The sequence below is a fragment of the Pelophylax lessonae genome, assembly GCF_965119305.1.
Source record: "Pelophylax lessonae genome assembly, chromosome: 8".
Taxonomy (NCBI): domain Eukaryota; kingdom Metazoa; phylum Chordata; class Amphibia; order Anura; family Ranidae; genus Pelophylax; species Pelophylax lessonae.
This window is the reverse complement of record NC_138775.1, coordinates 280,760,480-280,775,421: the sequence shown is the minus strand read 5'-3', so window position 1 is coordinate 280,775,421 and position 14,942 is coordinate 280,760,480. Positions and strand designations below refer to the sequence as shown.

The 14,942-nt window shown below is 43.7% G+C and overlaps 1 protein-coding gene across 3 annotated transcripts in view; it reads right to left on the bottom strand.

Annotated features, from left to right (window-relative positions):
- Positions 1-14,942, bottom strand: part of KANK4 (KN motif and ankyrin repeat domains 4) — a 260,029-nt gene that overhangs the window by 42,308 nt on the left and 202,779 nt on the right. For all 3 annotated transcript variants that reach the window (XM_082265155.1, XM_082265156.1, XM_082265157.1), the window contains one exon: positions 8,780-8,999. In XM_082265155.1, coding sequence (XP_082121281.1) covers positions 8,780-8,999 — 220 coding nt within the window. The remainder of the gene's footprint in view (positions 1-8,779; positions 9,000-14,942) is intronic.

Here is a 14,942-nt window from a genome sequence, read left to right as displayed (position 1 = left end):
TGAGCACTGCCAAAGCCCTACAAAATGACCTCCAGCAAGCCACTGGTTGAAATATCTCTGACCAAACAGTCAGACTTCACGAGGGTGACCCGAGGGCTCGACTTCCTCTAGGAGGCCCTGTGCTCAGTGCCCAGCACCATAGGGCTCGACTGACCTTTGCATTTGAACACCAGAATTGGCAGATCTGCCACTAGCGCCCTGTGCTTTTCACAGATGAGAGCAGATTCACCCTGAGCACATGTGACAGACATGAAAGGGTTTAGGGAAGCAGTGGAAAATGCTATGCTGCCTATAACATCTTTCAGCATGACCGGTTTGGTGGTGGGTCAGTGATGGTCTGGGGAGGCATATCTATGGAGGGTTGCACAGACCTCTACAGACTAGGCAATGGAACCCTGACTGCCTTAGGTATCGGAATGAAATCCTTTGACCCATTGTCAGATCCTACGCTGGTGCAGTGGGTCCTGGGTTCCTCCTGGTGGACAATGCCCGGCCTCATGTGCCAAAAGTATGCAGCCAGTTCCTGGAGGATGAAGGAATTGATACCGTTGAATGGCCCCACACTCACCTGACCTAGATCCAATAGAACACCTCTGGGACATTAATGTTTTGGTCCATCTGACTCTGCCAGGTTGCACCTCAGTCTGTTCAGGAGCTCAGTCATGCACTGGTCCAGATCTGGGAGGAAATACCCCAGGACACCATCTGTCGTCAGGCATGCATACAAGCACGTGGGGGCCATATAAATGACCATTTTGAGTTGTTGCAATGAAATTTCAGCAAATTGGACTCGCCTGCTGCATAATTTTTTCACTTTGCTTTTCGGGGTGTCCTTGAATTGAGCCCTCTGTAGGTTAATCATTTTAATTTCGATGTGGCATCCTTTAGTTTCTAACACATCACCCAGTCCATATCAGTATAGATATCCAGCATGAGATTTTTCTCTATTGAGATCTGATGTGTTTTCAAAGTGTTCCTTTAAATATTTTTAGCAGTGTTTAATGGAAATTTATTGGAATAATTGTAATATCACAAATAAATCATGAGATTAGCAGTATTAGTATGCATTTAAAATACAAAAAAAGGTTTAAGGATTAGAAATTTAGTTTAAAAGATGGAGTGGGGGAGAAAGGAGGAATGGAAACATGGAGGATATAAAAGAAGAAGGGGTCGGAAGTAAGCTATCAGGATATTCCTTGGTTCATATAAAGAACTCCAATGAGTTAGCAGGTCACACTATAATTAATAAAGTCTATAATTCCTTACATAATTTAGCAGTTGAATATTTCACAATATGCTTTCTCCTCTTGGGATAAAATATTGAAGATTGCTCTTATTGTTATGGTAATTACTAAAGTGCTGAAATACAGTTTGGAATTAGCCCTCAGTAGACTCCGTTAATCCCTCTGTTCCATTTAAATATGACACGCCTGACCTAAAGTACTGGCCAACGGAACAGACGATGACCGGTACTCCTCCGCAGCTCTCCGCGTTTCTGGGGGGTGAGCAGACTAATGGCTTTTCCAGGCCTTCTCACATATACTGTATATCCAGGAACATATCAGGGTTAATAATGACATGTTAAAAAAAAAAACGCAGAAGGAAGCCCATTATCTCTTAGTGAACAAGTTTGCAGCCAGAGTACAATCTGACATCTCAGTTGCGATTCTCAGTTTTGTTACCTGATCCAGCACAGATGTCAGTTTGAGGGGTTCCTGCCACTGGCAGACACTTCGTCATTGTGGAATTACAGCCAATCATGCTAAATGCTTCAATTAAGGCTGGCTGTTTATAAATGCTGAGTGGCAATGACGGGAGATAAACGCTCAATGTGATCATATGCAAAATATCAAATTGCTTCCCTGCAAAGACTGCTTGTTTTCTAGGAAGCAAATTTTAAGCTTTCAAGGTTTTCCCCAAAGTCCCCTTGAAACACAAAGTAATTACATGTCATGAATTTCATCAGTCTGAAAAAAAACAAGGAGTTTGTCCTTCTGTTAAAGTAGATTTTAACTCAAACACTAAAATCGCATTAAAGCTTTATGTTAATGTAATTTCAGGAGCTGTGTTCAATTTTTGTTTTCAATCTGCAGCTTTGATTAAAGTGTATCTAAACCTAGTAAGAAAAATGTCATATATTGCAGCTTCCTAGTCCTCAGATGTGCTGGCTGAATTTATGTATTTATTTTTTAGGCTTCGCTTTTCTTTATTTTCACCTGGTGATCCTGACAGAAACACTTCCTGTCCTAGGCTGACAATATTCACCTATTTTACATTAATTAATGTATTGGACTGGTGATTTGTCTATGCACTATATCCCAATCAAACTATAGTGCACCAAGAAGAACAATTTATATATATACAAACCCAATTCCAAAAAAGTTGGGACACTGTACAAATTGTGAGTAAAAAAGGAATGGACTAATTTACAAATCTCATAAACTTATATTTTATTCACAATATAATATAGATAACATATCAAATGTTGAAAGTGAGACATTTTGAAATGTCATGCCAAATATTGGCTTATTTTGGATTTCATGAGAGCTACACATTCCAAAAAAGTTGGGACAGGTAGCAATAAGAGGCCGGAAAAGTTCAATGTACATATAAGGAACAACTGGAGGACCAATTTGCAACTTATTAGGTCAATTGGCAACATGATTGGGTATAAAAAGAGCCTCTCAGAGTTGCAGTGTCTCTCAGAAGTTATGATGGGCAGAGGATCACCAATTCCTCCAATGCTGCGGCGAAAAATAGTGAAGCAATATCAGAAAGGAGTTTCTCAGAGAAAAATTGCAAAGAGTTTGAAGTTATCATCATCTACAGTGCATAATATCATCCAAAGATTCTGAGAATCTGGAACAATCTCTGTGTGTAAGGGTCAAGGCCGGAAAACCATACTGGATGGCGGTGATCTTCGGGCCCTTAGACGGCACTGCATCACATACAGGAATGCTATTGTAATGGAAATCACAACATGGGCTCAGGAATATTTCCAGAAAACATTGTCGGTGAACACAATCCACCGTGCCATTCCCCGTTGCCGGCTAAAACTCTATAGACCAAGAAAGAAGCCATATCTATACATAATCCAGAAGCGCAGGCGTTTTCTCTGGGCCAAGGCTCTTTTAAAATGGACTGTGACAAAGTGGAAAACTGTTCTGTGGTCAGACGAATCAAAATTTGAAGTTCTTTTTGGAAAGCTGAGACGCCGTGTCATCTGGACTAAAGAGGACAAGGAAAACCCAAGTTGTTATCAGCGCTCAGTTCAGAAGCCGGCATCTCTGATGGTATGGGGTTGCATGAGTGCGTGTGGCATGGGCAGCTTACACATCTGGAAAGGCACCATCAATGCTGAAAGCTATATCCAAGTTCTAGAACAACATATGCTCCCATCCAGACGTCGTCTCTTTCAGGGAAGACCTTGCATTTTCCAACATGACAATGCCAGACCACATACTGCATCAAATACAACATCATGGCTGCGTAGAAGAAGGATCCGGGTGCTGAAATAGCCAGCCTGCAGTCCAGATCTTTCACCATAGAAAACATCATAAAGAGGAAGGTGCGACAAAGAAGACCTAAGACAGTTGAGCAACTAGAAGCCTGTATTAGACAAAAATGGGACAACATTCCTATTCCTAAACTTGAGCAACTTGTCTCCTCAGTCCCCAGACGTTTGCAGACTGTTATAAAAGGAAGAGGGGAGGCCACACAGTGGTAAACATGGCCTTGTCCCAACTTTCTGACATGTGTTGATGCCATGAAATTTAAAATCAACTTATTTTTCCCTTAAAAGGATATATTTTCTCAGGTTAAACATTTGACATGTCGTCTATGTTGTATTCTGAATAAAATATTGAAATTTGAAACTTCCACATCATTACATTCTGATTTTATTCACAATTTGTACAGTGTCCCAACTTTTTTGGAATCAGGTTTGTGCATATATATATATAGCACTATTCCCTTGGGAGCTGCTGATTATGGATTCCCCTTGACAATAAAGCATGTTCAAAGTACTTGGCTCAGTCAGAAAACAGTCTAGAGGTTTTGTTTTTTTTGTAGTTTTATTTGAGAACTTGGATAGGAGAAGGGATGAGTGGGATACTCTAACTTGAATAACTATGCACAATTTACTGGGACTGCTGAATAACTGAATGCGCCAAGGCCGCTGCTTTATCTTGACTATGCAGTGAAGAACTATTAGATGAGCTGTACTGTACTGTAGAACACTCTTCAGGGCCCTTCCTGGTACCCCCTTTATCCCTATTCTTCAGGGTTCTCTACACGGCACCCCCTTTACTGTAACTCTCTGTGTGAGCTGGCTCCCTGATCCCCTGACTTCACTGGAGTGGTCCCCCTTCCTGGGCCGACCCTTTGGCAAGTCCCTTAGTACTCACGGACACTGTTTTCCCCGAGAGACCCTGCCAGCAGCTCCACCGTCAGCTTCACTGGATCCTCTGCAGCTCAGCTCCACACCTGGTTCACTAGGCCGACCGCCCAGGATCACCTTCCTCATACACAGCAGGAGGAGAGACAGCCATCTGCCTCCACCTGGGACTCTGCTTCCCACCAAAGATGACCTGTCACATGTCCCCTCAGCTTTTATGAGCAATCCCAGGATGCATTGCAGTGGGACTCCCATAAAAGCTAATGTGTCAATAGCTGGGTTTCCTCCACTGTCCAACTAGCTCCCTCATTGGATATAGTGGGGACACTCCCTCAGACCCAGTGAATCACACCTGGAAACATGTGACAGGCAACCTAACAGATCAGGCTCCCCTGATAAGCAGAAGGAGCAACAGATGCTTTTGCCTAGCACCTACCTACCTAGGAGGGTGTTACATCTATATAAACACACATACATACGCAGTATCTCACAAAAGTGAGTACACCCCTCACATTTGTGTAAATATTTTATTGTATCTTTTCATGTGACAGCACTGAAGAAATTGCACTTTGCTACAATGTAAAGCAGTGAGTGTACAGCTTGTCTAACAGTGTAAATTTGCTACCCCCTCAAAATAGCTCAACACACAGCCATTAATGTCTAAACCGCTGGCAACAAAAGTGAGTACACCCCTAAGTAAAAATGTCAGAATTGGGCCCAATTAGTCAATTTCCATCCCCGGTGTCACATGACTCGTTAGTGTTACAAGGTCTCAAGTGTGAATGGGGAGCAGGTGTGTTAAATTTGGTGTTCTCTCTCTCACTCTCTCATACTGGTCACTGGATGTTCAACATGGCACCTCATGGAAATGAACTCTCTGAGGATCTGAAAAAAAGAATTGTTGCTCTACATAAAGATGGCCTAGGCTATAAGAAGATTGCCAAGACCCTGAAACTGAGCTGCAGCACAGTGGCCAAGACCATACAGCAGTTTAACAGGGCAGGTCCCACTCAGAACAGGCCTCGCCATGGTCGACCAAAGAATTTCAGTGCACATGCTCAACATCATATCTAGAGGTTGTCTTTGGGAAATAGACGTATGAGTGCTGCCAGCATTGCTGCAGAGGTTGAAGGGGTGGAGGGTCAGCCTGTCAGTGCTCAGACCATACGCCACACACTGCAACAAATTGGTCTGCATTGCTGTTGTCCCAGAAGGAAGCCTCTTCTAAAGATGATGCACAAGAAAGCCCGCAAACAGTTTGCTGAAGACAAGCAGGCCAAACTCGCTCATCGATGTCTTTATGGACCTTGCTTTGTGCAAGGGGGAGAGGAGGGATTATGGTGTGGGGTTGTTTTTCAGGGGTTGGACTTAGCTCCTTAGTTCCATTGTTGATTGTTTTAAGAGGGAGCCTTGGTTCACACTAGTTGCAATGCAAATTTACGTTGGATTCTGCACTGTATCAAAAGTGCAACCTGTTTATGTGAACCAATTGTGGAGTGTTTGTAACCTTTCAGACTTTAAATATGAACAAAGCATATCCCTCTATAGTGTGTACTTCTCTCAATTCGGAGCACTAAGAGCCCATTCACACAGGGGCGACACGACTTGCCGGGGCGACCTGTGAAGTCTTTACACAGGAAACGGAGGGGTACACTGACCATGACTGTATGGTTAGTAGTGATACACAGGACTTGCCACCATGTCTAACAGAGGGTGAAATCAGGGAAAGGCTGGATAGACTTAACACAAACAAATCACCAGGCCCGGGTGGCGTACATCCGAGAGTACTCAAGGAACTCAGTAAAGTTATATCTAGACCGCTGTTCCTGATCTTTGCTGACAGTATTAAGACAGGAGATGTACCAGGGGAGTGGAGGAAATCTAACATGATTCCGATATTCAAAAAGGGTCAGAGGCATATACCGGGAAATTATAGGCCTCTCAGTCTGACATCAGTAGTATGTAAACTTCTGGAGGGGATGATAAGGGACTATATCGTAGAGTTTGCTAAAGACAACAGCATCATCAGCAGTAACCAGCACGGGTTTACAAATGGGCGTTCTTGTCAAACCAATCTCTTAACATTCTACGAGGAGGTGAGCTGTGAGCTAGATAGGGGCAGACCGGTGGATGTGGTGTACTTAGATTTCGCTAAGGCGTTTGATACAGTTCCCCATAAGCGCTTAATTTATAAAATAAGGTCTGCAGGTAACGACAGCAGGGTTTGCTCTTGGATACGGAACTGGCTAAAAGGGCGTGTCCAAAGGGTGGTAATAAACAGCGCATACTCAGACTGGTCTGAGGTGGTAAGCGGGGTCCCCCAAGGCTCAGTCCTGGGACCAACCTTGTTCAATTTATTCATAAACAGCATTGAGGACGGGATCAGTAGTTCGATATCAGTTTTTGCAGATGACACAAAATTGGGCAGTGCAATAACTGCACAGCATGAAGCAGATATCCTACAGGATGACCTGGACAAAATAACGGAGTGGGCAACGACTTGGCAAATGAGGTTTAACGTGGAGAAGTGTAAGGTTTTGCACTTGGGGACTAGAAACATAAAAGCACAATACACATTAGGAGGGGAACCCTTGGGGGAATCAAAAATGGAGAAAGATCTGGGAGTCTTGGTTGATGATAGACTAGGCAACAGCATGCAATGTCAAGCGGCAGCTGCCAAGGCCAGCAGAATATTAGCATGCATAAAGAAAGGGATGAATTCCAGAGATAAGACTATAATCCTTCCACTTTATAAAACTCTGGTCCGACCGCATCTGGAGTATTCTGTCCAGTTCTGTTCGCCAGTCCTCAGGAGGGATGTGTTGGAGCTGGAGAGAGTCCAGAGAAGGGCAACTAAACTAATTAGGGGATTGGAGGACCTTAATTATGAAGAGCGTCTGCAATCGCTTGATTTATTCTCCCTGGAGAAGAGACGCCTGAGGGGGGACATGATGGAAATTTTTAAATATCTCAATGGGGATCTCAGCTTAGAAAAAAAGCTGTTCAGTCGAAGGGATTGCATGAGGACTCAGGGGCATACAATGCGATTAGAGGAGAAGCATTTTAACCTCAGGCAGCGTGGGGGGTTCTTTACGGTTAGGGCTACAAGATTGTGGAATTCTCTACCACAAGAGGTGGTTTCTGCGGGTAGTATGGTGGCTTTCAAAAAAGACTATTAGACGTACATCTCAAGGATCAGAACATACAGGGGTATGTGAGATGATTGCAGCCACACACACCTACACAGGTTGAACTGGATGGACTGTTGTCTTTATTCAACCTCACCTACTATGTAACTATGTAAATCAATGGGAGGCGACCCACCGCGACTTGTCAGGCGACAAGTCACGCTAGTGTGAATGGGGACTAAGAGTCACTTCTGTCTGCTGCTTTCTTCCTCTGCTATCAGCACAAGAGAAAATGGTGACGGGGAGGGACCTCCAGCAGATTTACAGCCTTAGCTCCGTTCCTGTGTGCTGTGTGGAAGGGGTGTATTCCTTTCCTCCAATCTGCTCTCCACACTGATATAACTTCAGCTCTCCCCCCCCTGCTTTTCAGAGCTGAGGGATCCTGTGTAATTTCTACACTTTGAATAGCTGTAGGCGAAAGATGGCTGTAGATAAACAGGTACAACGAATGTAGGATTTGTATCATCTCTGTGCATCACCTTAGGCCAGTCACTTCACTGGGTATATGTGAGGGTTTACAACCACTTTACCTTAATGCCACTCTGAAATCGGTGTGCAAAATGCAAGTGCAATTTGCAAAATTGGTTCACATGCAATCCGATTCTGGTGTGGACAAAAAAAGGGTCCTGCACAGGTTTGGTGCAAATGCGGTGCGATTTGAGCCATACAAATCCATGGCTCAAATCGTACCCCAGAGACACCACATGGAATTCGCACAGGAATGTGCTGCAATTCCTGTACGAATTACATGCAGTCTCCCACACCGCATCAGTGTGAACCCCATCAGTGTGAAAAGCCGACTACCGTTGTCTTGTTGTGTGGTTATGAGTAAGCGATCATTCGTATCGTGAAACGCATCAACCTGACATGTCTGTCATGCACAGTCTGTACGAATTTATCTATGAGGAATAAAGGATACCATTAAATTCAATCTTTGCCTTGAGTGCGGTTCTACTTCTTGGATTTTTATTATTGCGGATGATGGATCTGACCTGCACCGGGCTCATCACTACACCTTGAGCGGCTTTCCTTTGTTTGACTGTACCCATCAGTGTGAACCCAGGCTTAGAGTTATGTCCTCTTTCCATCAGTATATTAGTGGAATAAATTGTATAATATAACTGGTATAACTTTTTAATGGTGCCACTGAATATTACAGGTCCACTTTAATTACATGGAGGAAAATGAGTCTCACCTGTGTCCAGTAGAAGCCGAACGATGGCGAAGTTGGAATGCGATACGCTGTAATGCATAGAGGTGTTGCCGTTCTCGTCTGCGATGTTGACCACCATCTGCAGCAGCTGGGGGCTGATCGATCTGAACTCGTCTAGATAAACAGACACCAGATTCGGGGATGACGACTTCTGGCTGGAGACCTGGAACCATTCTTGGCAGACGGTGTACAGCGTTTGCCGCTACAACATTGCAAAGGTTATTATTAGTTACCGACTCCGGCCAAACCATGATGTCTATCACCAAACAATGCTAAGATAACCACAGCAATAACCGCAGCACAGAGTTCTAAAAGATTCACCATCAATCAAATATTTATAGCATCTGTGGTGCACATCTCTCTGGGGCTCATTCAGATGTTTATACTGAGATTCTTTATAGAGCTCAGAGGGAATAGGTGTGAGATGAGGTCGCTGCAGAGATTTGGAGCATATGGGGGCCTTGGCTCTAAAAGGCTATTAATCTTGGTTTATACACTAAGCACTATGTAAATAAATGCTCTGAGAGTATAACTGCTAATTCTTTGCCTCTTGAGCAGTCAAGTTAAGGTTGAACTCCAGCATTCCTTTTCGGTCTTGCACAGTTGTACAAGCTCCTCTCCTGGACTAAAATTGCTTTATCTGATTTCACTGCACACTGTGAGCTTCACACAATGTGCATTAGAAGCTGCAGCAAGTCAGAGTCTAAAGCCCCGTACACACGTACCGATCGTCGTCATACAAACGTTCGTCTTTTGTCCCCGGGATGTCGATGTCTGTTGAAAAGTGCAAAGACTGCCCAAGAATTTTGTCCGCCGACTACAGCCGACTGCAGAAGTGATGTCATGTGATGGTTAACTTTCCCTGTGTTTTTTCTTTTCTGAGCATGCCCAGTCTTGCAAATCTGCGGTCTGTCGGCAGAATTCTGTACTGACTGGCGAACAATCGTCCGTTCTGGTGTCGGCATACAAAATTTTTTATGTTTGCAAGAAAGACTCTTGTCCGCAGAATGTGCGCAGACAGCTGTCGGAGGCACCATACTAACAAGCGTACAATCGGCAGATCTTTCGTCCGCCGACGTTTGTATGCCGACGATCGGTACGTGTGTATGGGCCTTGATACATTTCCTGGCTGGAGGACATCCAGCATCATCTAACATCATCTAAAGGCCCGTACACACGTACCGATCGTCGGCATACAAACGTCGGCGGACGAAAGATCTGCCGATTTTACGCTTGTTAGTATGGTGCCTCCGACAGCTGTCTGCGCACATTCTGCGGACAAGAGTCTTTCTTGCAAACATAAAAATTTTTGTATGCCGACACCAGAACGGACGATTGTTCGCCAGTCAGTACAGAATTCTGCCAACAGACCGCAGATTTGCAAGACTGGGCATGCTCAGAAAAGAAAAAACACAGGGAAAGTTAACCATCACATGACATCACTTCTGCAGTCGGCTGTAGTCGGCGGACAAAATTCTTGGGCAGTCTTTGCACTTTTCAACAGACATCGACATCCCGGGGACAAAAGACGAACGTTTGTATGACGACGATCGGTACGTGTGTACGGGGCTTTAGTCTTTCTCAACCTTTTAAACACAGGAGAACCCTTGAAAGATTTTTTTTTCTGATTCACAGAACCTGATACATTATAACAAATAATAAAAATAATATAATAATAACCAAAAACAAATCACACCTAGGAAAAATTGCAGTACCCCCTTACATCAGTGTTTATTGGAGAAATGTCCTCTTGTTGGTAGCAAGGGGAAAAGTGCCATTGTACACTGGTGTTAAGTGAGAGAAGGACATCCTTATATTGTCGAGGAGAAAAGAACCCCTTATTTTAGTGTTCAGTGGAAAAGGACCAATGGTATTAGTGGTCAGTAAAAGAATGACTATATATACTAGATGTCAGTGGGGGACAGACCTTCTTATATTAGTGTTCAGTGGGAGAAGGACCCCCTTATATTAGTGGTCAGTGGAAGAAGGACCAGTGGTTTTAGATGAAAGTAGGAGACGGACCTTCTTATATAAGTGGTCAGAGGGAAAGGGACCCCCTTATACAGTATTAGTGGTCAGTGGGAGAAGGACCTTTTATATTAGTGGTCAGTGGGAAAAGGACCAATGATATGATATTAGTGGTCAGTGAAAGAATGACAATATATACTAGATGTCAGTGGGGGACAGACCTTCTTATATTAGTGTTCAGTGGGAGAAGGACCCCCCTTATATTAGTGGTCAGTGGGAGAAGGACCCCCTTATATTAGTGGTCAGTGGAATAAAGACCAATGGTTTTAGATGACAGTAAAAGATGGACCTTCTTATATAAGTGGTCAGAATGAAAAGGACCCCCTTATACAGTATTAGTGGTCAGTGGGAGAAGGACCTTCTTATATAAGTGGTCAGAGGGAAAAGGACCCCCTTATACAGTATTAGTGGTCAGTGGGAGAAGGACCCCCTTATATTAGTGGTCAGTGGAATAAAGACCAATGGTTTTAGATGACAGTAAAAGACGGACCTTCTTATATAAGTGGTCAGAGGGAAAAGGACCCCCTTATACAGTATTAGTGGTCAGTGGGAGAAGGACCTTCTTATATAAGTGGTCAGAGGGAAAAGGACCCCCTTATACAGTATTAGTGGTCAATGGGAGAAGGACCTTCTTATTTTAGTGGTCAGTGGGAGAAGGATCCCCTTATATTAGAGGTCAGTGGGAGAAGGACCTCCTTATATTAGTGGTCAGTGGGAGGAAGACCCCCTTATATTACTTGCTAGTGGGGGAAAAAAAACAAAAAATACTGGTGGTCAGTGGGAAAGGACCTCCCTTATATTAGTGGTCAGAAGAAAAATTACTCCCTTATATCAGTGGTTAAGGGGAGAATTACCTCATATATAAGTGGACAGAGGGAAAGAACCCCCTTATATTAGTGGTCAGTGGGATAATGACTCCTTTATATTAGTAGTCAGTGGGAAAAGAGCCCCCTTATATTAATGGTCAGGGGGAGAAGGACCCTCTTATATTAGTGGGCAGGGGGATAATGACTCCTTTATATTAGTAGTCAGTGGGAAAAGAACCCCCTTATATTAATGGTCAGGGGGAGATGGACCCTCTTATATTAGTAGGCAGGGGGAGAATACCTCCTTATATTATTGGTCAGTGGGAGAAAGATCCCATTATATCAGTGGCCAGGCAGAAAATGGCCCCCTTATAATAATGTTCAGTGGTAGAAGCCCCCCCCCCCCCTTATCTTAGTAGTCAAGGGGGAGAAGAAACTCCTTACATTAGTGGTCAGAGGGGAAAAGACCCCATAATTACTGTTCAGGGGGAGAGGACCCCCCTTATATTAGCAGTTAGGAGGAGAAGGACCTCTTCATATTTTTGGTCAGGGGGAGAAGGACTTCCTTATATTACTGGTCAATGGAAGAAAGCCTCCTTTATATTAATAGTCAGGTGGAAAAGGGGCCTCATACAAAAGTGGTCAGTGGGAGAATGACCCCTGTATTTTAGTGGTCAGGAGGAGAAGGATCCCCATATGTTAGTGGTCAGTGGGGGAAACACCCTCTTATATTAGTGGTCAGGAGCAGAAGGACCCCCTTATATTACTGGTCAGGATGAGAATGATCTTTGTATATTAGTGGTCAGTGGAAGAACAACCCCTTTATATTAGTGGTCAGTCAGAAAAGGGCCCCTTTGTATTAATGGTCAATGGGAAAAGAGCCACTTATATATGTGAAAAGTACTCCCTTACGCTGATGATCAATGGGAGGACTGCCAGGACAGCTAAAAAGACCATATCAGTGGCCACTGCAAGACATCTGAAAAAGGGAAGTTTAAAAAATAAATAAATAGCAAAAAAACAACAGAGAGGGGGGAGCCAGTTTGGGGAGAGGGGGCACAACAATTCCCACCCCACAGTTGGGCTTACAGTGGCAAGATGCATAGTATTAGGTAAGGAAAAGGGGGGGGGGGGGTGAAATTGAACTGGAGGCTACCATTTCAAACTTGGAGTGTTTGCTTTAGGCTGTGTGTTAGAACAGTGGAAAGATTTAGGACTCGGGGGGGATAGAGATTCTCAGTGGGACTTACAAGATTACTCCTCAGATGACTGCATCTCTATCTCCATTATAAATATAATGAGTATTAACAGCATGAAAGTGCTATTAATAGGAACTCTCCCTGCTAATCACATGAACTGCCGAACCAGTTACATCATTTCTTCAGAAAAGGGCAAACAAGTGAAAGAGATCAGGAGAGGCTTTTAATTTACAGACCTCAGTTTATAGAAGGATTAAAATTCTGTCAATTTGATCATACGTCCATGTGAAAAGCACCATTACCAGCTCCGACACCAACCATAACTGAACGTTCTTCCTTGTGTTTCGATGATATGGTCTCTTTTTTGGCCTGAATCTATAGGTTTTTTTTTTAAGTTTCTACATTTTTACAAAGTGCCTAGTCTAAGGTGGAACTCCCGCAAAACTTTTTTTGCATTGAGTTGGGAAAATCTAGGACCTCTGTCATTTTATTGCTTCCTATGTCCCATATGGAGATGTTTCCTCTTACATCCTGTCCCAGAGATACAACAGGAAGTAAGAGAGGTAATCTCCCCAAAGTGGGGGAAAAAATATACTATGCAGGTCAGAAGTTCCCACATCGCTGGTAAAGATGCTTGTTATCATTCGCTAACTCACAAGATGGTGAAGCCAAGCACTGGTAGCAGTCACTCACAAGATGGTGAATCCAAGCACTGGTAGCAGCCACTCACAAGATGGTGAAGCCAAGCACTGGCATCAGCCACTCACAAGATGGTGAAGCCAAGCACTGGCATCAGCCACTCACAAGATGGTGAATCCAAGCACTGGTAGCAGCCACTCACAAGATGGTGAAGCCAAGCACTGGCATCAGCCACTCACAAGATGGTGAATCCAAGCACTGGTAGCAGCCACTCACAAGATGGTGAAGCCAAGCACTGGCATCAGCCACTCACAAGATGGTGAAGCCAAGCACTGGCATCAGCCAGTCACAAGATGGTGAAGCCAAGCACTGGTAGCAGCCACTCACAAGATGGTGAAGCCAAGCACTGGCAACAGCCACTTACAAGATGGTGAAGCCAAGCACTGGTAGCAGCCACTCACAAGATGGTGAAGCCAAGCACTGGCATCAGCCACTTACAAGATGGTGAAGCCAAGCACTGGTAGCAGCCACTCACAAGATGGTGAAGCCAAGCACTGGCAACAGCCACTCACAAGATGGTGAAGCCAAGCACTGGTAACAGTAATAATTCCTTTTTGGAGATTCCCTTTAACCACTTCTGGACCGGAAGGTTTTACCCCCTTAATGACCAGGCCATTTTTTGCGATAGGGCACTAGTGTTACTTTAACTGACAATTGCACGGTCATGCGACGCTGTACCCAAATAAAATTTATGTCTTTTTTTTTTTTTAACCAATAGAGCTTTCTTTTGGTGGTATTTGATCACCTTTGCGGTTTTTATTTTTTGTGCTATAAACAAAAAAAGAGCGACAATTTTGAATAAAATAAATAAATAAATCAATATTTTTTACTTTCTGCTATAAAACACATCCAATAAAAAAAATGTAAAAAATCAAACATTTTCATAATTTTAGGCCAATATGTATTCTGCCACTAATTTTAGCTAAAAAAAATCCAGAAAGGTGTATATTGCGCAAAAGTTATTGCGTCTACAAACTAGGGGACAGATTTTTGACATTTTTATTTATTTATTTATTTTTTTTACTAGTAGCGATTTTTAGCAGGACTGCGACATTGTGCCGGACAAATCTGACATCTAATTGACACTTTTGAGGGGACCAGTGACATTACTACAGTAATCAGTACTAAAAATATGCATTGTTACTGTACTAATGACACTAGCAGGGAAGGGGTTAACACCAGGGGCGATCAAAGGGTTAAATGTGTCCCTAGGGGGTGCTTTCTAACTGTGGGGGATGTACTCACTAGATGAACACAGAGACCTGTGTTCCTAAATAGTAGGAACACAGGATTCCTGAATTCATCTGTGACAGAACGGCAGGCTGCCTTTTTTACATAGGATGACCGCCGTTCTGTCTCTCTGGGGAGCGATCGCGGATGGCCGGCGGACATCGCATCCGCCAGACCCACTCA